A 24,430-nucleotide genomic window follows, 5' to 3' on the forward strand; every position below is an offset into this window, starting at 1 on the left:
AGTCACAGCATGCCGTACAGTGCCCCGTGGCGCCGTGCGTACTCTTGTCTGGGGTGTGTGCATCAAGGTCTGGTACGGTGTGTTGAGATGTGTCGGAGTCAGTAGGTGTTCGTAGGTGATGGAACTGGTGCAATAATTGGGCCCAATCCAGGGATATGGGGCGTTTCCGCAGTCCTTTAACCTCCTCCTCCCTGAGCGTCCCCTCTTCTGCAGCTGCCCACTTTTTAACCGCTCCCACCCACCCCTCTATCGGGGACCCAGTGGAGCTCGCCAGTTCATGGCGATGCTTCTTTTAGCTAGTAGTGTTGCTAGCGATACGAATCGGACAGGCACTTTGTGGGTTTTTGGTCTTCGGAATATTCCGAGGGCGACTGCCTCCCAGGGGTGTATGTCCGTAAGACTTGTGAGTTCTTGAAGTGTCTCAAGGACTACGGACCAGAATGGCTGTAGGGTGGGGCAGCTCCAGAACATATGGTGAAAGTGGGCATCTGGTGAGTGGCATCTAGGGCAGAGCAATCGGGTGTCCGGGTAGAATCGCTGTAGGCGTGCAGGTGTCTGATACGCTCTATGCAGGATGTAAAACCGTATGTTTTTAAAACGTGCGTTCCTTGACACTTTTTTGAGAAACTCTAGGGCCCTCTACCACTCCCGGTCATGTAGTTGACGTTCAAACTCGTCCTCCCATTGGGCTCGGAGTGCAAGCAATGGTTTATGTGTGAGTTCTCGTATGGATTTATATAGCCATGTCACTAAGTGTCGGCCTGGCACATATAGAGAATGGTGTGAATGACTGGGTGTGTTGCCGGCTCGCCTATGGAAAGGTCAGAGTGTGGCCAAAAATGTTCGATGAGTTATCGGTGGGTTAGGAATTGTCCCGGGGGTAGGTCATAGTCCTCTGTGAGCTGGTCGTATGATCTGAGCTGCTCTTCTGCGAACAGCGCTTCCGCCTCTTTTATATCGCGGTCCATCCACATACAGAGTAAACAGTTGGGCACTTGATCTAGAATGCAAGACTGTTGTTTTGTTCCTCATTGCTTGTGTTGGAAAGAAGGGGGAAGAATTTAATTATGTATTTTTCTCTCATCGTTTTTTTTCATTTCTTTCAGGGAAACCAATTTTTTCTGTGGATATCCATCCAGATGGCTCAAAGTTTGCAACCGGTGGCCAGGGTAAGTCTATTATTCTGTAAGATTGTGGCCTGTGTACTAAAGCACTGATTTTGGACTTGATTTATCATTGGTGCAATCCTGGATCCTTTTCTAGTCTTTCAATCCGGGTCTACATTCAACATGATTTATAAGTTCTTTGTGGACTTTGTGCTATAGCAACATTGATGATTGACTGCAAGAAATGGGTAAAAAGATTAAGAACACTGTAAGATGTACTTTTGTATTTACCTTTGTTCCACTAAATTTAACATCTTGCATTTTATTTGTCATGTGTTGTTTGTAAAATCAATAGATATGAGCTAATAAAATGAATAAAACTGTTCATTTTTGCGTAACTAAAAGATGGAAGATGAACACAAGTAGGTGTTTCTAGTGTAACAGTTTTCCTATTAGAGGCTATATGTTTGTATTAGAAAACATCCAATACAGGCATCTTTGTTCAACCTTCATTTGATATCATTTGTGTCTATGGCCTTTCTCTCACCGATTATGTATATTCTTTATGTAAAAAAATGTTTACCTTCATTTTAAAATGAAATTTTAATTCATGGTACCACAGTATTCAAAATGTCGGGGGGGGGGGGGACTGAGTACAGTTTGCTGCAATTAAGATACGCTATGTATCAGAAATACACAGTACCAACTTTTTGAGAGACTAAGCCCAAAAAAAAACCTGATTTAACCTTCAGTGGCAGTGTCCTTTCTGTGGTTTTTGGAGTGAAATAACTTTTTATGGGGTGAGTTTCTTTGTCTAAATTACAAATACACCAAGGCTCTATGATCATTCAGATTTCCAAAATGGACAGTTTTATCCCTTTACATCAGTTAAAATATTAGGTAGGCTTTTGAGAAATTTACCCACGTTTCCAAAATTTACAAGATGCTTATAAATAAAGTGCATATTGTTTTGCAAGTATGAAATTGTTACAAGTTTGGATGGTCGTGAAATTTCAGTTATGGAATATTTATGTGCTTTTGTCAGGGTGGCGCAAGCGCTCTCTTTTCTTAATATAAATGTTATTAGATTTTTCTGATATGCCGTGGTTAAATAAGGGCAACCAAGGAGGACCACATAGTACACACTTTTTTGCCTTTATATATCTTGTGTGCGGGGATATATGCCTGACGTGACAGTGATAAGTCTGTTCCAAATTAGTACAGTACCGTTTGTGTGTGTTCCAAATATAACACAACTTACACCATGTGAGGATGAATACCAAGTTACCAAACACAAAGAGCTAGAAACGTTCTCCATTTATCCTGTTAGATAATTAGATTTTTAATTGTACCAAAATGTGACTGTTTATCCATTAAGTGACAAATGTTATTCACGTACATCGTTCTTTAATGGATTAAGAAGTCTTTAAGGATGCAAAGTTAGTCATATGGAGTTATATTATTGTGTGTTTATAAAAGCTGTTGAGCATATGTAGGGCTTTCTTCGGAGTAAGGCTTAGAATTATTAGATGATTAGCTGAATCTCCTTCAAAGAATTAAACCTACTCAGTCGGATAGATAGCCTTGCCAAAACTAAACCATCCTTGCATCATTGGAAGTCCATCCCCTTCTCTGCCCTTAAAAGAAACGAAAGAGCCTCTGGCTCCAAGCTGGTTGGGGGCAGACTTCGATGACCCTAGCAACTTTCATCCTATAACTAATCTTCCCTTTCTTGCTAAGATTCTGGAAAGCTGTGTTGCTTTACAACACAAACACTTGTAGAAAATAAGCTATTATATGAATTCCAATCTGTTTCAAATCCCGTCACAGCACAGAAACGGCTATTGTAACAAGCATTTACAATGCAATGGTCTCGGCAGCATTAAAGGTAGAGCTATTGGCATTACTCATGATTTTTTTATTTTTTTAAATCATAAATAAATGGCATTGTTATTTACATTCCCAATAGCTTAATCGCTTGCATATGCGAGACCTATTGCAATAGCACCCACACACCGAGTAAGTAGTAGAGTGGTAGAGTGAGTAGTTGATAGTGAGTAGAATAGAGTTATTAGTAAAGAGAGTATTAGAGAGCGAGTAGTAAAAAGTGAAAGAGTGAGTATTATATAGTGAGAAGTGTGACTGGATGTGTTCTGGTCACCTCAACACCACTCTTTTCCACACAGATGCCTGCGTATGTTCAGTGTTTGCCATTTTATTTAGAGAAATGCCGGGGGGCTCAAAATGTTTTTTGAAGCAGGGAAATAAAGATTCTCTCTCCCCTGACTGGGGGATTCCCCCATACTCTATACAGTGCAGCCCTTGTCAAAATGGTAATTATTCATGGAAAACTGCCTACTTCTCGTGTCCTCTGAAATAAATTCTGGAACAAAGGTTAGAATAAAGCAAGGAGGAAAACGTCACTGGTACTTAAAAGCCGATTCCCAACGAACAGTCACACTATGAAAACCTTCTCATTGGAATTACTTGAGCTGCATCATCTCCTGAACCTGGTTCCAAAGTGACCGAAACTTCAAGGAACGTAGTTTCTAGATCTAATAACTGGCATAACAGCTTGGTGGGTTAAGTACATGCTCTAGACACAGCCTATTCTCTCCCTAAGGTGGATAATACCTGGCTTTAAGTGGGATGAAAGAAGTGAGAGGTTTCTAAAAGGGGCAAACACCTACATAATTAAGTGCAGTGCTTAAAGATAAACGACATATCTGTGATTTCCAGTATGCCACCTGACCGATATTTAAACATTACTGAGGCCTGTGGAAGGGGGCAGTGGTCGTCCGCGTCACATCAACTCCTGTTATGATCACCATTAGACATGTACTCCCTTTTTCTCCCCACATCTCGCCCATCAACAGATCTTACATCTCTTTCCACTCTATCCTTCCTGAATGTACCTCCCATCGAGTTCACTTCCCCAACCCACACACACAATGCGCCCACTCACCTGCAAGCACTGCATTTTCGTTCACTTCCGCATTGTCAATATTTCAACAACAGTGGCTCTTCACCCACATTTCCACAGAATCATAGTAACAACTAGAGTACTTGACCATAGCTACGGGCGCTCTGCAGAGCGGCCAAGGATTGGATGGCCTAAAATTTGAACACTTTTATGACACACGCACAAGCAGTGAGAAATGTGCACTGCCTTCATCCTCAACTCCAGAGCTAACAGTGTCAATGTTACAAACACCAGGAGGTGATTCGTCTCATCAGTTTAAGTGTACCCTATATTGTACAAGAGTAATCTGCTGCGTGAAACAAATACAGAATCACAGAATCGTGGAAACAGCTAACACTCTTTGAATGCAAGATCAAGCAGAACGAGGAACAGGGGGGGGCAGACAAGCGAGCGGGACGAGGGACAGGGGGGTGGGAGGGATTAAAACTAGCACAACGAGGAACAGGGGGGTGAGGGGGCCAGACAAGCGAGAGGGACGAGGTACAGGGGGTGGGGGGGACGAAAAACGAGCACAACGAGGAACAGGGGGGTGGGAGAGAGCAAGTAGTAAAAAGTCCGAGACCTAAAAAGTTCTGCATTTCATGCCTCTCGAAGTGCGGGTTCTTGGCAAGACAGCCTAACTAAGCCGGCACCTCCCCGCACCGCAGCCGGGAGCTTTAATGTGGTTACCTCTGGGGGGGGAAGTGGGTTAAGATCTGCCTGAGTTTAGGGCTAAACTACGAGAATTCAGCTGACCACATTGTGTGCTTCTACATACTGCAATTTCAGCTATACGGAATTTACCTCAACAAGCTTTAAATATGATCTACAAATAATAATTTTAAAAAACACTAATTTAAAACAAGCACCTACCTCTCAGTGCCCTCACTGCATTGCGAAACTTCTGAATGCCGGCCAGGAAGAGAGCAGTGATCGGCGGGGACGCTGGCGCCGTGAGCGTGCGCGCGACTGAATCCGCACGTAGCCAGCACTTGTCGCTCCCTCTCCCATTAGGATTGCTGGGCGCGTGCCCAGCTCTTGTCTCCTTTTGTCGGCTTTGGCAGCTGACATGATCACAATAGTTCTCTGCCGAGAACGCGATTCGCGCGTCTCTAGGCCGAGACCTAAAAATGACTGATGATACCATGCTAATCCTTGATGAAGGCGGTTCCTGTCTGTTTGTCATCCTAGACCAGTCTGCGGCTTCTGACACAGAAAATCATGACTTCCTCATGCATGTCCTGAAGATTAACACCAACAGATATTTTTTCCAACCCATGAGGCCTACGCCAAGGGTTCCCCCAAGGAGCAATCTTCTCCCCCACCCTACTCAGCATTTACATAAAGCCTGTAGACCATTTTCTTAACAAAGTTAGCATCAACTTCATTTAAAATATTTTCCCGCAAGGATGTGGAACGCCTATGATCCTTAATGAGTGCTTAACTTGGTCCTCCACTTGCCATCTAAAAGTTAACCTAATAAAAGTAGAATTTCTCCTAATTGCACCCTCTACAAGCACCATTACTATACAACGCTGACTAGAGAAAAAAACATCCTTAAAACAATTTCAACCATTGTTGACTGCAGAATTTCTGGATGGCATCCTGGGCTAGCAGTCAAACCTACAAATTCTCATCAATAACGCAGGCCCGTGCGGGCTCCCCTCATGGTGCGGAAACTGCCATTGCATGGGGTCCCGCAACCCCTATTTTAGGAATTTAGCCCTATGGGATGGGTTCCCTGGGGCAATTTTAGGATTGAGGAGGGGAGACTTGCTGCCCCATCCACTTCATTAAAATATCAAACTCGAGGTGGGGGGCCAGGGGCCTCTTAGAGGCTAGGCTGGGGGAGCGGGTCCTTGTGCTCGCTCCTCCATACTTAAACAGGTGTCGGCCTCCCCAGGGGAGAGGTGGTTTGACCCATGCAGTAGCCCACACTTGTTTTTTTTCTTATGTATTTCGCCACAGATTGGTGATTCAACTGCCACCCCGATGTGAGGTCAACCGTTATTTCTCTGCGATCTCAACAGAAGGTTTTAAAATCTTGCAAAAAAACATTTGTCCTTAGGATGGTCTAATGGACTGAGGCTACATAGACCGAAACGCCGACAGTCCCGTCAACTCCAAGAAAACCTACAGTTTCTCAAGCAATATTTATTCATATCTGGTTAATATTTGCTTATCATTTTTCAGGAGCTGATGCAGGTTATGACATGTATGTTTAAATTTACTTGTACAACTGTCCATAACATTATTTTGCTGATATCTACTTTGCTCAATTGTACCCTGCTCAAAACTATTATGCTCAAATTATATAAATTCATTTTATGCAAATAGGATCTTCTGTGTGCTTTGCTTTTTGTCTGTTTAAAATTGTATTTACTGTGGTTGCCCTGCGGGACACCCGAGAGTCTGATTGTATGCGACTGACTCACAATTAATTGAAACATAAGAAACTACGTAGTACAAGTGAAATCCTTTGTAGACATTCTTCATTTTGAGTTATTCATTGCCCAAGCCTACAAGGGTATATTGGGTGTTGAGAAATATGGCAGTGTTTGCGAAGTTGATAGATCAGCCGAGGATCCTGGTTTTGGTCAACTGGATCCTCCGCACAAGTAAAGAGAATTAGCATAGTTCATTCTTGACATGACAAGATCTGTTAAAGATATTTCTTTATCTTCTTCGGCGAAGTTGGAAGAAGCATGAAGATATCACTGAACCAAGCAGCTCCTCACTAATGAAGCCAAGAATTTTTACCGACGACTTTGGAGGGGGTGGGGGCATCTCATTAGGCCCAAAGGAGGGACTCCAAAGGTTGAACTTATTTTTGGTGACTACTATCTCTGTTTTGTCTAGAAAGTTTAGTTTCAGATGGTTGCGGTTCATCCAATCCCGGATGAAAAGCATAGTGTCTGAGAAATGCAACTTGGAATTAGGACTGTTGTCACTCGTAAAGAGGAGTTGCATGTCATTAGCATAATTAAACAATTTGACTTTCATGTTTTAGAGAGATTGAACTAGGGGGCGGATATAGAAATTAAAAAGATGAGGGGAAAGAGAGGTGCCTTGTGGTAACCTCACCATTCAATTGGACTTCAGTAGAAATAAAGTGGGAAAATCTAACCGATTGAGATCTGTCCTTGAGAAAACAGATGATCCAGTTGATAGGAGTGGAGTAGATATGGGTTGATTGGGGCAGAGTGAGGTATATTGGGGTAAGTTGGAGTTAAGTGGGGTAGATTGGGGAAGAGGGGGTGGATTGGGGTGCTGTAGATTGGAGCAGTGGTGGCTGCTACAAAGAGTTGTTGGGCTGGTGGAGTTAACATGTTAGAGGTAGCATGGAGAGGGAGCGCGGGGGAGTGTAAATTATATTATTTTTTAAAAAAGAACTGGCGCTAAGCTGCCGGCCACCTTCCATGTTGCACCTCTTGTGCTCTTCCTGGTCCTAGCAGCCAAGGGACAGACTCCCAGTGCAATCTCCATGTTGCTCTCATGCTATGAGAAAAGCACAGGGATTGGCCTGACAGGGCTGAAAAGATGTTCCGCCCAGGACAGGGAGTATATGGGGTTTCCCCAGCCCGGCTGTTCAATGCAGCCAGGTTTGAGAAACCTAAGTATGCATGTGTGTTTGGCCAGTCTGAGAAGGCTGGCCAAACATACATGAGCACTTAAAAGTGCACATAGAGCTCCTCCTACCTCCAACCATGCCTCGACCAACCCCTCCTTGCCCGCACTGGCTCGTAGCCGGCAAATTTAAAAAAAAAACGATGATAAAACATCTTTTTATTTTTCACCAGCTGGCTCTGAGCCAGGCAGTGCGGCGGAGGACCGCTGTATTGTAGTGGAATGGGGTAGATTAGAGTGGGGTATATTGGGATAGAGTGAGGTAGACTGGAGTGGGGTGGATTGAGGTAGATTGTAGTGAAGTGTAGTGGGGTAGATTGGATTAGAATGAGATGGATTGGAATGGGGTAGTTTGGAGTGGGATAGATTGGGGCAGAGTGGCGTAGATTGGAGTGCAATAGGGTAGGGCATATTGGGCTGGAGTGGGGTAGATAAGAATGGGGCAGACCAGGTAGATGGAGTAAGGTATATTATGGGGTAGATTATAAGGTGTGTTGAAGTGCAGGGGAGTGAGGCAGATTGGGGTGGAGTTGGGTGCTTCAAGTGGGATCAATTGGGCAGATTAGAGTAGTGTAGATTAGGATAATTTGAAGCTGGGTAGATTGGAGTCAAATAAGGTAGATTGGAGTCGGATTGAGTGGGGTGGGTATTAAAGTGGGGTGGTGTAGATTCGGCTGGACTGGAGTGGGGTATATTGGGGTTGATATGGGTGGAATGGTTTAGCGACCTCTGACCCTGCTCGCAGGCAGGTCGCTCCTCAAGCTGTAGCAAGTCTCTGCCTGCATTGTTTTTGCCTAATCTTGTATTTTTTCCCCTGTGCCTGTACTTGCTTTCTTGCCCAGACTTGTTTTTTTCCCCTGTGCCTGTACTTGCTTACTTGACCAGACTTGTTTTTTTCCCCTGTTCCTTTACTTGCTATCTTGCCCACACTTGTTTTTATTCCCCTGTGCCTGTACTTGCTTTCTTACCTAGACTTGTTTTTATTCCCCTGTGCCTGTACTTGCTTTCTTTCCCAGACTTGTTTTTTTAGTATTAAATCTTTTTATTGAAAAATGCAGCTCATACAAAAGTAAAGAAGCATCGCAGAACCTGAACACGCCATACAATGGCAGAGGCAGTAGAAAGCCAAGACAGCTACAGGTAAACAGTCCCTAAGCCCCGCAATGCCCTCCCGTTCCCAAAGGAGTTAGAAAGCCGAGCCTGCTACGATAAAGGAAAAAACAACACCCTGTCCCCCTCCCCCTCCCCAACCGTCCATCCCTCCCCCTCCCCCGCCTACCCACCCCTCACCCCCGTTTCAGGTCCATAATCCCCAGCACACAAACAACCAACCACACCAAAGCCTCTCAATGGTGAACCTTTGATAGGCGTAGCAGACGCAAATACCGGGGGCATGTCACCTCCCTAAATTCTGTGGCCAACAGAGACCGGAACGGCTGCCACAATTCGGCATACCTAGATCCTTCCCCGGCTTTAATTAAGGACAGCTTTTCCATGCCGAGCACTGCCCAGAGTCGATACAACCAGCCCTGAAAAGTGGGGATATGCGCAGTGCGCCAGAAAGAGAGAACATTCTGAACTGCAGAGCCCAGGGCGATAGCAATCAGCCTCCCCCTACGTGATTTCAACGGATAGGTCAGCGCATTCGGGAGACCCAGCAGAACATAGGCAGGGAACCTCGGGATCTCTGTATCAAAGTGGGCATCTACCTCATCCAAAACCAATTTCCAGTAACCCTGGATCCGGGTGCATTCCCACAACAGGTGTACCAACGTGCCCCTTTCGCCACAACCCCGCCAACAGGTGACATCCCTTGTGGAGTCCATTTCGTGCAATCTCTCCGGCGTATAATACCAGTATGTCACTAGTTTGGTAAAGGTGTCAGTCAGTCCCATGTGGTATGCTTAGTGTCGTGCTCGGTAGTAGATGTCCTCCCATTCTTTGTTAGTGAGCTCCCGACCCAAATCCCTCTCCCAGCGGACCCTGCTTGGATTATACACCCGTGCATACCGTGCCAAGAACATGCAATACAATTCCGAGATGAGTCGTTTATCCGTTGTTCGTGTGAGTAACCAGTGTTTGTAAGGGCTAAGCCTCCTGTCCGCCTCTGTCCGCACCTGAGCATGAAGTGCCCATGTCGCATTTGCAAATAGCGAAACCTCTCCGTCTCCGGCAAGCCGTACTCCCGCCTCATATGCTCGAAGGGGGCTATACCTTTCTTCGTGAATAAGTGGTACAGCACTCTGCATCCTGCTGGCGCCACCTGGCGAAGGCCTGAGCATCGCATTCTGGCCCGAAGTCTGTGTTTTCCACCAGCGGCGTAAGCGGGGAAGGAAATGTGGTCAACTCGTGTCGTAAATTAAGTAAATATACTTCCATAGGTACCCGCGTGATGAATGAAGCATATAAATTAGGAGGGCGATGCCCCTTACACAGGAAGGGAACTTCCTGTAATGGTCGGCCTGCCACCGCCTGGTCCTGGAAGAGCCAGTGCTTTTCAGACTCCCACCTGCTCCATTCCACCAAGGTCCGAAGCTGCACAGCCTGATAGTAGAGTCGCAGGTCCGGGAGGCCCAGGCCCCCCTGTTCCGGCGGCAACATGGGCAATCTAAGCTTCATCCTCGGGCGCTTGCCATTCCAAATGAATTGGGCGAGTTCCGACTGCGTCTGCCTAATCCATCCCTCCGGAAGACGCAGGGGGATAGCCCGAAAGACATATAAAATGTGCGGCAAGATGGTCATTTTAATCGCAGCAACCCTGCTGAGCCAGGATTGATTGAGATGCCTCCACCGGCCGAGTTCCATCCATGGCGTCTGACGCAACTTGGCATAGTTGATACGGACCGTGCCTGGCAGAGTGTTCGCCAGCTGGATCCCCAAATATTGGGATAGCCTCTGACGCCCACCGGAAGGGGAACCGGCTTTGTAAATAGGCTCGCGTCCTCCCGTCCAGGGAGAGGTCCAGTGCCTCCGATTTCGACATATTAACTTTGAAGCCTGCTGCTCCAGCAAAGGAGTCCAGGATCTCCACACACGCCGGCAAGGAGGTTCTGGGGGAGCCTATTGATAGAAGGACGTTGTCCGCATACAGACTTACCGTGTGCACGAATGCGCCAAACTTAATCCCCTGTATCCTCGGGTCTAGCCTCAGTGCCTGCGCCAACGGCTCCATATACAGTGCGAACAGCAGATGCGACAGTGGACACCCCTGCCACGTCCCTCGTTCAATGGGGAAGCGCGGGGATGAGCATCCGTTGACCCTCACCTTCGCCGTGGGGAAGGTATAACAATTCAGGACCCAGGTCCTGAAGGTCGCTCCCAACTCTGCTTTTATCAAGACACTCTCTAAATATGGCCAATGGACTCGGTCAAAGGCTTTTTCTGCATCGATGCAGAGCAAAATATATTCCCCACCAGTACGCATCTCTTTCTCTACCAGATGTAAGGCTCTCTTAGTGTTATCAACCGTTTGGCGCTCTGGGGGCAGAAAGTTTTATAAAAGAAGGCCGTGAATCCATCCGGACCCCGCACTCTGGCCAGCTTAAGGCGTGAGATCGCCGAGATTACCTCCTCGGGGCGAATACTCCTGTCCAGCTGTGCCGCTTGGTCTTGCGACAGCGTCGGGAGGGAAACAGACTCCAAAAAGGCCCCACCAGCTGCGGGGTCGAGCCTCGCACCCATGTAGAGAGAGGTGTAAAAATCGCTGAAAGCTTTTGCTATATCTCCGTCGCCAGTGACGCGCCCCCTGTCCTGCGTAGCTATCTCCCGCACCATATGGCGTTGCGGAGTCTCCCGAAGCGCACGACCCAGCAGACGCCCACACCGGTCGCCCCCGGTGTAGTACAAGTGCCGCGTCCTCAACGCCGCGTATTCCGCCCTGTCTTGATCTAAGGCCGCCAGTTGTTGTCGAACTTGACGGAGCTGCCTCCACACCCGTGGCGCCCCCGTCCTCTGGTGCATCTGCTCGAGCTCCCTCGTCCGCACCGTCAGTTCCTCGCGTTTGCGCGCTCTCTCTGAATTTTCTGCCGCTGAGATCGCTATGAATTCCCCGCGAAGGACCGCCTTAAGTGCCGCCCAATGTGTAGCCAAAGACATGTCTGTGGTGTGATTATGTAGTAAGAAGTCCTTAATAGCCCCATTGATTTTTTCCACGTTGTCTTTACGGTGTAGCAATGTATCGCGCAATCTCCAGCAACGCGCAGCTCTAGGCACAGCCGGGAAGGAGAACACCACCGATAACGGTCCGTGGTCAGAAAGCGCCATCGCCCCAAAAGCTATCTCTGTTGCCAGCGCTGTGAGTGACGTGGAGGACAGGAAGTAGTCTAATCTTGCATAGGTTTTGTGGGCATGAGAATAGTAGGAAAAGCCTCGGGCCCCAGGGTGAAAGCTGTGCCAGAGGTCAACCAACTCCACCTCATCTAATCTAGCCAACCGCTCCCGTGAGAGAGTACCTGCCTGTGTGGAGCACTGCCCCGATCTGTCTAATTGGTTGTCAAACACCAGATTCAGGTCCCCTCCGATCAACACATGCCTGTCTGGTGCAGCCGCCGCCTCAGTGAGTGTCTGATGGAAGAACGTCTCCTGGCCTTCGTTAGGTGCATAAACTGAGCTAACAGTAAAGGAGGAATCCCCTAAAGAAAAGCTGTAGGAGAGCAGCCTTCCTCGTACTTCCGCCACTTTTCTCCCAACCTTCCCCCTAAAATGCTGGGCCACCAAAATCGCCACCCCTGCGGACTTGTTGGGTCCTGAGGAGAAGTACTGGAGCGGGAAGCAGCGCGACTTCATCCTGAAGCAGTCCTTAGCAAAGAGGTGTGTTTCCTGAAGGAGACCAATGTCGGCCTTTGAATTCTCCAGGAAAGAAAGGACCGCCCGCCTCTTTACCGGGTTGTTTAGGCCCCGAACATTCAAGGTAAGCAGGCGCAGTTCAGTAGCAGGCATCATCACCCATTAGTCCCGGACCCTCTGTAACCCTGTCGTGGGAAGCGTCTACATCCCAGCCATCGCTCATCGCACACCACAGCACATCACACATACGCACGTTCATCCGTGGACCTGGAACCACCCACCCCCCTTCCCCAACAAACCCCCCCCCAAACCCCCATAATACAACCAGAAAAAAGCCCCCCCAAACATAAAGGATATAGTCCACAGTATTGTCCATCATCCACGGATGTAGATGTATGGAGAACAACAGTAATTGGGGAAGGTAATACAGTCCATCGTCTCCCCTCCCGCCGCCGGCACGCCCCAGCAGCTCTTAGTAATGCAACAGATTGACGATTCCAATGTTCAGCCACTATTAGTTGCCGCCAGTTCCGCCGCTGCCGTCTCCACTGCCGCTCGCTGACCCTCCTTGATCTCTACCGCGGGTCGGCGCCGCGGCCTGCACCTCCTACGTTGCTGCTTCCACTGACTGGCCGTATCCGCCCCGGGAGCCACTCGAGCCGGCGATCCCTCCTCCTCCTTCGGCTCCTCGAAGCTCGGAAGCCGGCACGCTTCCCGTAATGATCTCAGCTGGCAGACCTTCTTATCCCACTTAAACACGAGCCGGAAAAGGTGACCCCAGCTATAGGTGATGTTGCGCCGTCTCAGTTCCGCCGTGACCGGCCTGAAGGACCTACGCTTTTCCAGGGTGATAGCCGCCAGGTCTTGGTACAAAGACGGCGAGTGGTCTCCAAAGGAGACAGTCCCCATCTGGCGAGCCTTGTTAAGGATCTCTTCTTTAGTGCGAAAATCCTGGATGCAGACTAATATATCTGCTGGCAGGGCCGATGCGGCCCTGGGCGGCCCTGACCGATGAGCCCTGTCAATACGGAGCACCGAGTCTGCTGGCCTTCCCAGGATGTGATTAAAGAGATGCTGCGAAAATTTGAAAAGATCTTCCGTGTCGGGGGTCTGTTTCACCCCCCAGATCCTGGGATGTTGTGTCGCCGAGAACGGTTTTCTAGGTCCTCGACGTGTGACTGAAGGTCCACCTGCTGGTCATGGATACGGATGATTTCTTGCTGCAACGCCTCCATTTCGGCGTCGCGACCCTCGCCCCTGGCCTCCAATTCAGCTACCCGTTCTCCTATGGCATCTGTGTCGCGGCGGACCTCCCTTATCTCCCCCTGCAGCTCACTCTTCAAAGTGTGAATGTCCTCCCGCAGGCCACTAAAGAGGGATTCAAGAAATACTCGATGCTCCTGAGGCAGACCCGCCGGCGGCCTTTGTCGGATCCTGACCTCTTTCCCGTCGCGTCAGGCTCTGACCGCTTTCCCGTTGTATTAGCGGCGAACAAGTCTTTGATGGTCCTGTCCCTCCGGGCCCTTGCTGCGGACATAGCCCTCGGGCGCCCGTTACCAGGTCAAGGCTAGGGCGACGTGGTGGGGTAGTACTATGTCCTGAGGATGCGAGGGTGACTGTCCTCTCACAGTTACCAGAGCAAAGAACCAACCAACGGACACACCGGTGTCTCTCCAACTACCACGTGAACGCCAGTCAGGTGCCGTCCTCTCCTCTTCTCACCCACCAAGGCCGCCCACGTGCCAACCACCGAGACCTGTGCTTTGGTGACCGGTCACCCACCAGGGTCGCCTTATTGCTGTCCTAGAGGCCAACCCAGAGGCCTGCCGCCACCCGCCAAGGCAAAGCACCGCCGCCCGGCCACAGACCAATCCCCAAGGCTTCAGAGACCTGCCCCGGTTCTGTGCGGTGGTCCGCGGTAATCTTCTCCACACTCCGCTCGGCAGACTCCTACCCCGAGGCCCAAAATGGCGGACGCCTATCCACAGTCACTCTAGGCCCTGCAGCTCCGTCAGCTAAGCCACTCCGCCAGCGGCAGGTCCGCAGCAGCCGCCGGGCAGCACCACTTCCAGGGCCTCACGCAATGTCCACGCGGGCCGGACCCGCCTCAGCTGCGCTACGGAATGCTGTGTGGGGACGCCCAGCCGCCGCTTGTGCAATGGGGGCAGACTCGGGGCCCCCTTCCTTCCGCGCTAGCTCCACTCTGGTCAAGGAGATCGCTCCCAGGCCCCAGGCAGCGTCCCCCCGACTCCGTGCCGTGGGCCGACAGGGCCTGGCCCTCCCCCTCTCGGGCCGCGAATGCCCCCAGGAACGCTCTCCGTATGTCTCTCAGGCCCGCCCGCTGCGCCTCACCTCAGAGACGGTCCCTCTGGCCCAATGTTCTGGCAGGCGATCCGGCGGTGCTCCAGCCAGGGGCCCCCCGTCCAAAGTCGCTCCGCCACTCTCACCTGCCGGCTAGACGGCGGCCAAACCCCCTCCGCAGGCCCTCAGCCTTCTCTCACGTCGGCAATCAGGTCACACCAGTAGCGGCGGATCCGCAGTAGCCCCGACAAGTTCGGCTCCCGGGGGCCTCGCGCGACGTCCGCGCGGGCCGGACCCGCCACTGGTGCACCGACCCTTGCGCAATGGGGTCCCAGCCGAGGCGCGCCCAAGCCAGGCGCACTCCGTCACCGGCCCCGGTCACACCTCCGTGCTGCCACGCGCCTCAAGGCCGCTCCCGGACCGAATCGCTCCCCGCGGCTCCAAGCGTCGCGGGCGACCCGTGTAGCTTTCCCCGGTCACCGAGGCCCGTCAGGGCAGCAGGCGCTCTGCGGCGGGACCCAGCCGGGGGGGACTGGATGCTTTAGAGTCCATAATGCTGACGGCCGGCGGCGGGAGCTCAAGGAGTCACGTCCGCTCACACCGCCATCTTTGCCACTCCCCCCGACTTGTTTTTTATATTTTAATTATCTTTTTTATTAACTTTGCAGAAAACAGTGGCGAGCATAACAATCATACAGTGCAAGACATACAATTGTACCTTAGGAAAGTCAGTGCAAAGGAAAGGGGTTGTGTACCATTGATATTACTCATTACAGTTCATCATTATACATTTAACAATGTAAGTGGTTCGTCGACCCGGGTAGTCTGGGGGGGTTCGCAAATGTGGCCCCTATACTCATTCCAATTGGACCAGATACCGACCCATTTCTGTGGGCATCCTCTGGCTACATAAACTGTCTTCTCCTGGGTCATGCACCAGTCCATGTCCGCCTTCCAGGGACCAAGTTTAGGAGGCCCCGCAGCCCCCCCCAACCTAGCAATGTTCCTCGTTGCGATTGCGAAACCCAGTGTGGCCCAATTCCTCCCACGGGGTGACAGATCAGTGGGCCCCCATATATTTAGTAGACACCCGCAGCTCCACCTCCCACACCTCCCGCATGCAATGGTGTATCCGTTGCCAATAAACCTGGAGCAATGGGCACTCCCATATAATGTGAAAGAATGTCCCTACCTCTCCACATCCCCTCCTGCAGAGCCCATCCGCACTGCGGCCCATCAATTGTAATCTGGTCCCTGAAATGTGGACTCGATGGAGAATTTTAAGCTGAATCAAGCGGAGTCTGGCTGATATGGCCACTTTCTTAGGGGACGCTAGCGCACTTGTCCACTCTTCCTCGTCTATTTCCAACCCATCGGACTCCCACTTTCTCTTAAGGGATTGTAGTACATCTGGGGAGTTGTTAATAATTTTTTTATATGTGAGGGAGATGGCATGTTCGGGGAGGTGGCCATCTAGTAATCTGTCCTCCAGGGGGGATGAGGCTGGGGGAAAAGTCCCTGCGGGAATGTTGGATTGGAGGGAGTGCCGGACCTGCAGGTAACGGTAACGTTCTGTTTGTGCAAGCTCATATGTATGTTGGAGTGAGGTGAAGCACGTAACCCCCCCTGAACCCCATAAGTCTTTTATGTGGGAAATCCCGATCAAGTCCCAGTTGCGGAACCCTTTGGTGCGGCTCAGGGTACCTAGTCTTTCCGAGGCCCATAACGGGGTAGCCATAGTCAGTGTCATCCCAGCCCAATTTCCTTTGCACTATGTGCCAGATATGTGCTTGGTGGGCCCAGTGAGCGGGTACCTGCCAGGTCTAGAGTACAGCGCCGCCTCAAAATTCCCCCCCGGTAAGAGCCACCTGTCCATTCCATACCCCAGGTCATTACCATCGCAGTACGTGCCCTGATTGATGGCTGAGAGGTGAGCAGCCCAATAATATTTACGAATGTCCGGGAGCGCTATGCCTCCATCGAATCAGCCTAATGTAAGCTTCTGGAGGGAGATCCGAGGCGCCCCGGCCCACAGTAGCTCTCTAAGCGTAGTTTTGAGAGATGCAAAATACGACTGCGGCACCAGGTCCGGGTAGTTCTGCAGGGCGTATAAAAATCTCGGCCGTGCCATAATTTTAAAGAGTGACGCCCTTCCTAGCAGGGACAGCGGGAGCTTCCGCCAAGAGGCCGAGTCCCTCTTAAACCGTTGCAAGGGGGGCAGTAGATTCCTCTCATACCGGATGGCCGCGTCTTTGGAAACAAAAATCCTAAGGTATTTAAATCCATCTGTGGCGATCTTAATCGGGCAGTTGGGGGGACCGCCTGAGGGTCGCCGTGACCGTGACCTGGGCCAGGGGCTCAGAGTAGAGGAGACGCACCCACCCTATGAATTCGGGACCGAAGCCCAATTTCCGAAGGTCGCCATCATATACGGCCATTCCAGGGTATCAAATGCCATAGCGGCATCAAGCGGTACCACCACTGCCTCTTCCCGAATGGTGTGCTGCGCCCAAACACGCCGTGTAGACGGCGGAGATTGAGTGCCGTATTGCGATGTGGCATAAAAACCGACTGGTCCGGATGTACCAGTGACGGCAGGACCGGCTTGAGCCTATTGGCCAGGACCTTAGCCAGGATCTTGGGTTCCGCGTTCAGCAAAGAAATAGGCCTATAAGAGGCACATGAGTCCCTGGGTTTCCCATCCTTCGGGATGGCCACAATGCTGGCTATACGTTGGTCTCTCGGCAACACTCCCTGCTCCTTGCTTTCCTCAAACATCCGCTTCAGATATGGGCTGAGGCCGTCGGATTTGAGCTTATAAAGTTCAATGGGCAGCCCGTTTGGTCCCATGGCTTTTCCTGAACGAAGGTCGCAGATAGCTCGACCTAGCTCTTCAGCCGATAGCGGAGCCTCCAAGGTTTCCCGCTCTGCCTCTGTGAGAGCAGGCAGACGGATGTCCGCCAGCAAGTCAACAGAGTCCTCCTCAGGTCGGTCAGACCCCAGACTTGTTTTTAGTCCTCTGTGCCTGTACTTGTTTTCTTGCCTAAACTTGTTTTTCCTTCCTGTGCCCAGTTCTCCCGCGGCCCGCCTGTTTTTCCCGCTGTTGCGTCCCTGCGGCCCCACCCCCTGCAATCCCCTTCGCTGCCCCGCTCCCAGTTGCTCCTCCTTCCCACATCCCCTCATAGGGATGCCTCGCAGCGGACGTGCGCAGCGGGCGTGCCACTGGCGCTCCGAAGGCGTGCGTAAGGCAATCCCGTCTGCCCGTCCGCGCAAGGACCCCATGACCATGCAAACGCCATGACACCCGACACCGCTACGATGCCAGAACCCTCCACGCACCCACGGAGCTTCACCTGCCAGAACTGCAGCTTCACAAGCATCCGCCCCACCATGCTGCCGTCCTGGAAAGAACCCAACTACCTCAGATGCATCCTTCTCAACACCCGCTCCACCCGCAAACACGCCGTTGAACTCTGGGATCTACTCGACAAAACCTCCCCAGACGTTGCCTTCCTGACGGAGACCTGGCTGAACCCCGCCTCGGCACCCGACATAGCCATAGCCGTCTCGGAAGGCTACAAGATCAACCGCAGGGACCGCACCAACGGAGCAGAAGGAGGAATCGCCATTGTCTACTGGAACACACTCAGATCAACACCAATGACACCCTTAACACCGCTGAACACCTGCACTTCCATATCGACACCGACCCCAACATCACCCTCAGAGAAACCCTCATCTACAGACCCCCCCGGACCCCGACCACAGTTCAGCGACTCCATCTCCGACTTCGTCAGCCACACGACCTCGCCTCCACGGACTACATCCTCTTCCGGGACCTGAAATTCCACCTCGAGAACAACCACACCACCAAATCCACCACCCTGATCGACACCCTAGCCAACCTCGGACTCTGACAACTCGTCGCATCACCCACCCACTCCACCAGTCACACGCTTAACCTCATCTTCTCCGCAAGCCCCCACGTCTCCTTCAACCACACCACCAAACTCCACTGGACTGAGCATCGCTGCATCCACTTCACCTTCAAGAAACCCACCATGCACCATGCACCACCGCACCCAACAGATGCCTCACCGCTGCTGTAGCAAAGTCACCGAAGACCAGCTAACCACCACCATCGCCCAGAGCCCACCCGCCGACCCCACCGATACCGCCGCCTGCAACCTCAGACAGTGGATCAACGACTGCGTCAACACCCTCGCCTCGATCAAGAAACCCTCCAACAGTCACACCTACAAGAAAGCCAGCTGGTTCACGGAAGACCTCCGGGCCTACAAACAAACCTGCCGAAAGCTGGAGCAGATCTGGCTCTGTGAACAAACACCAGACAGCCACGCAGCCCACAAGAACGTCACCCGCAGACACCATCTCCTCATCAGATCCGCCAAAAGGGCCTCCTTCAAAAACCGCCTAGACAACAACTCGCACAACAGCAAAGAGCTCTTCAACATCGTGAAGGAACTCTCCAACCCCAGCTCCAACACTGACGACGTCCCACCCTCGCAAGACCTGTGTGACTCGCTGGCCACCTTCTTCCACTGCAAGATCGCAGACATCCACGACAGCTTTAACGCCACGACCGCCCCGACAACCACTGAGACCTCCGCCCCCTCGACCACCATCCGCACCAATCGCCTGCTCTCCTGGACCATCATCAACAATGACTACACTATCAAGATCATGAACACCATCCACTCCGGATCTCCGTCAGACCCATGCCCACACCACATCTTCAACAAAGCCAGCACATCCATCACATCCTATCTCCGGAAAGTCATCAACACCTCCTTCAAGACAGCAACCTTCCCAGAGAGCTGGAAGCACGCCGAGATCAACGCCTTACTCAAGAAACCCAAGGCGGACCTCAAGAACATCCGGCCCATGTCCCTGCCCCCGTTCCTGGCAAAGGTAATCGAGAGGACCGTCAACGAACAACTGACCCGCTACCTTGAGGAGAACAACATCCTGGACCCTTCCCAGTCCGGTTTCCGCAGCAACCACAGTACAGAGACTACCCTCATCGCTGCCACCGATGACATCAAGTCCCTGCTGGACAACGAAGAAACAGCGGCCCTCATCCTCCTGGACCTGTCAGCCGCCTTCGATACGGTCTGCCACCACACACCTCGAACACGCCACCACAGCGCCGGGATCCAAGAGAAGGCCCTGGACTGGACCACCTCCTTCCTCTCCGGCAGAACACAGAGCGTCCGCCTTCCCCCCCCTTCCGCTCCGAAGCCACCGAGATCATCTGCGGCGTACCCCAAGGCTCATCCCTCAGCCCAACTTTGTTTAATATCTACATGGCACCGCTCGCCCACGTCGCCTGTCGGCACGACCTCAACATCATCTCCTATGCCGATGACACCCAGCTGATCCTCACCAAGGACCCCCACACCGCCAAAAGCAACCTTCACGAAGGAATGAAGGCCGTCGCTGAATGGATGAGGAACAGCCGACTGAAGCCGAACTCGGACAAGACGGAGGTCCTCATCCTCGGATCCACCCCTTAGGCCTGGGACGACTCCTGGTCAACGCTGTCTCCTCCTCCTGCTTCAACACCCGCCGCATGCTCCGCAGGATCTACAAGTGGATCCCCATTGAAACGAGAAGAACGGTCACCCAGGCCCTCGTCAGCAGCAGGTTGGACTACGGAAATGCCCTCTATGCAGGAGCTTCGGCCAAACTACAGAGACGACTCAAACGCATCCAGACCGCCTCTGCACGCCTGATCCTCGGCATCCCTCGCCGCAGCCACATCACACCCCACCTGAGAGACCTGCACTGGCTCCCGGTCAACAAGAGGATAACCTTCAAGCTCCTCACCCACGCACACAAGGCACTCCACAACACCGGACCATCGTACCTCAACAGACGACTCGGCTTCTACACCCCCACCCGCCAGCTCCACTCCGCCGACCTCTCCCTCGCCACAATCCCCCGCTTCTGAAGAGCTACCTCCGGCGGCAGATCGCTCTCTCACCTCGCCACCAAGACCTAGAACACCCTCCCCATCCTCCCACGGCAGACCCAAGACCTGCTGACCTTCAGAAAACTCCTCAAGACCTGGCTTTTCGGCAGTAGCAGCATTCCCCACCCCAGCGCCTTGAGACCCTCACGGGTTAGTAGTGTGCTTTACAAATGATATGATTGATTAGATTGGAGTAGAGGGGTCAATTGGGTAGAATAGATTAGAGTAGAGTGGAGTGGGGTAGAGGGGAATGGGGTATTGTGCTTAAGTAGAGTGGAGTGGAGATTGGAGTGGGGTAGATTGGAGTGTAGTAGAGTGGGCTAAATTAGTGTGGGGTAGATTAGACTAGGTTGGAGTGGAGAGGGGTAGATCGTGAGATTGGAGTGGAGCTGGATATATTGGAGTGGAGATTGGAGTTGAGTAGATTGGAGTGGAAAGGTATATTATGGTGAATTGGGGTACATTGGAGGGGAGTAGATTGGATGGATTAGAGTAGGGTACAATGGAATGGAGTGGGGCAGATTGAGGAAGATTGGAATCATATAGATTGGAGTCGGGTAGATAGGAGTGGGATATGGTAGATTGGGGTATATTGGAGTGGAGTAGAGTGGGTTGGGGTAGATTGGGGTGGGGTAGATTGTAGTGTAGTAGAGTGGAGTGGTGTAGATTAGCGTGGAGTGGGGTAGGTTGAGGTAGAGAGGCCTGTGGCAGATTGGAGTATAATGGGGTAGATTGGGGTGGATTGCACTCTTTGGGCAGCACTTCCTTATGGTAGATGGCCCTCAGGTGTGGCCTCTGGCAGTCCTCTACCTTATAAGTGTTTAGTTATCCAGCACAATATCCTTAGTGCAACAACATCAACTGTTGCATAGCTAAACACTTATAAGGTCCCAAAGGCGAGACTTATTGGCTATGCCAATGCTTGTTTGTATTGCAAGGTAATATCACTACCCTTAGTGAGGCACTGAATTGCTTTACAACAAGAAAAATAGTACTCCGGAATGTAATGTTGGTGGTTAATCCAGCGGTCATTAGTTAAATAGTTTTGTTTACACTTGTGCTCTTAAAATGATGCCATTGTATGCATAGTCCCGGATTCTTGTGTTTGATAACAGTTTTTGGCCTGTGCACGTATGATGAACCATTTCATCCATTAAATATAGAATTCTTCCGTTTGGAGTGCTTCAATTAGTTAAAGTAAGTTACATTTTAATCGTGTGATTAATTAAATTGAACTAAAGGAGTTAGGATGCCATTGTTAGCAGGGGAATTGTTGATTCATGGGAAAGATTTAAGAAGTGTGCAGCTGTATTACGAAGAAATTAGGAGATTGTAATTCTAAGGGGGGAGAATGCATACAGCGCCAAAGGGACAGAAGGAAAACCATTTTGCAAGGTTGATTTAAGAAGAGTAAAGCAACCAAGAGGTGGGTAGGGGATGATTCGATCGACAAGACAAGTGAAGCTCATTTTCATGCAGGTCTTAAAAAGGAACAATAATCTTTTATGTGGGAAGGTATTGTCTCCCAACTACGTACACTAATTGTACAGATGTTTCTTGGTGATTCTGTAGGGAACAGCTAGCACTGTTCTGAATCGCAGATGCTCAGTGGTATTATCTTTGCAGGGATGGAGTTTCATGATGTGGCAGTCTGTAGAGAGAAAATAGTACTGCCAACCGTTTTCTTTCTCTGTGCTGGCATTATTGGATGTGATACATGCATGGAAAGTAAGCTCGTAGCTTGGAACTATTTGTCAGTTTTACCCAAATAAATTTAGGACCTGTGCTGTTTTCAGAGGAGGAGTGATGATATTGCTTCAATCTTATGAGGTAATGCAAGAGGTAGCCAAGTGTTATCATGGGCTTGAAAATTAATTAAGGCAGGACGCATCGCGGCACGAGGACTACCAGTCCCAGAATTCTCTTGGAAAGGAGTGAGCGGAAGGCGGCGGCCTCAACATCCTGCTGCGCTATATACCATTTTACACATACCCATTGCACGACGCACCAGGCCCGTCTTCGACCGAAGGAGGCTGAGATGGGCCTCCCTGGTCTTGTGATAAGCTGTTCTTCCACCGCACAAGGTACAAGGTTAGCTTATGTCACTAGCTGGGCATACACATTAAGGCCTTTTCATCACCATGTATCACTGTGGCTGGTGTGCCAACAGCTTGTATGAGACAGTACACATCTGGATTGTGACTGGCCTGAAGCAAAAAAGAACAAGCATTTGCAATGCATAAGGTCTCGCATTAGGAAAGTTTGAGCTATTGGTATTGTAAATGACACATTTGTTATATATGTGTTGGTTTTGAAAATAGCAAAAATAATAGCTTTGTCATTTACAATGCCAATAGTTATAACTTGTGACACCTATAGCATTTGTAATGCAATATGTGTTGTATTCACGTGACTTAGATGTATTGATATTACAAATAACAATGGCTTTGAATTTTTTTAATAATTAATACTTAAATAAAAGTTATTGTAATTTATAATGGCAATAACTTAAACTTTTGTAAATAACTTTTCTGAAGAATATGTTCAGTGTATTTTATTGTGACGAAAATCCAAGAACAGAAGCGAAATACTAACCTCTTTTTGTGACATTTGTAATAAAGCTTGAAACATTGAGAGATCATATTTGACCCAGTTGTTGGTAAATGGTTGCACAGATTGATGCTGTGGTGGGGCTGAGAGATGTTGTGGTGGCGACTAGTGATGCTGTGGCATTCAATGATCCTGTGGTAGCGCATAGTGATGTTGTTGTGGTAGCGCATAGTGATGTTGTTGTGCCCCTTAGTGATGCTGTGGTGATGCGATAGATAGAGTGAGTGGGATAGATAGATAGAGTGAGTGGGATAGATAGATAGAGGGAGGGCGATAGAGAGATTGAGTGAGCGAGATAGATAGGTAGATAGATAGGAGTGAGGGCGATAGATAGCTAGACAGATAGATAGAGTGATGGCGATCAGTATCTAAATAAGTAGATAGAATGAGGGCGATAGATCGATAGAAAGATAGATAGAGTGAGGGCGATAGATAGAGTGAGGGCGATAGATAGATAGCGTGAGGGCGATAGATAGATAGCGTGAGGGCGATAGATAGATTGATAGATAGATAGAGTGAGGGCGATTAGATAGATAGAGTGAGGGCGATAGATAGATAGATAGAGTTAGGGCGATAGAGTGAGGGCGATAGATAGAGTGAGGGCGATAGATAGAGGGAGGGCGATAGATAGAGTGAGGGCGATAGAGTGAGGGCGATAGATAGCGTGAGGGTGATAGAGTGAGGGCGATAAGATAGAGTGAAGGCGATAGATAGATAGAGTGAGGGCGATTAGATAGAGTGAGGCCGATAGATAGACAGATAGAGTGAGGGCGATTAGATAGATAGACTGAGGCCGATAGATAGAGTGAGGGCGATAGATAGACAGATAGAGTGAGGGCGATAGATCGATAGATAGATAGATAGTTGTGTGTGTGGTTGTGTGTGGTTGTGGTTGTGTGTGTGGTTGTGGTTATGTGTGCGTGGTTGTGTGTGTGTGGTTGTGTGTGTGTGCTTGTGTGTGTTATGCTTTGTTTTTCTATGTTTTGTTATGCTATGTTTTGTTGTGTTTGGTATTCTATGTTTTGCTAGGCTATGATATGTTTT

At 50.2% G+C, this 24,430-nt stretch overlaps 1 protein-coding gene across 2 annotated transcripts in view; it reads left to right on the plus strand.

The window, feature by feature from the left end:
- The window catches only part of HIRA (histone cell cycle regulator), a 383,198-nt gene that overhangs the window by 62,555 nt on the left and 296,213 nt on the right, over positions 1 to 24,430 (plus strand). For both annotated transcript variants that reach the window (XM_078667954.1, XM_078667955.1), the window contains exon 2: positions 1,107 to 1,169. In XM_078667954.1, the coding sequence (XP_078524080.1) occupies positions 1,107 to 1,169 (63 nt within the window). The remainder of the gene's footprint in view (positions 1 to 1,106; positions 1,170 to 24,430) is intronic.

Source organism: Lissotriton helveticus, chromosome 11, assembly GCF_964261635.1.
Source record: "Lissotriton helveticus chromosome 11, aLisHel1.1, whole genome shotgun sequence".
Classification (NCBI taxonomy): Eukaryota; Metazoa; Chordata; class Amphibia; order Caudata; family Salamandridae; genus Lissotriton; species Lissotriton helveticus.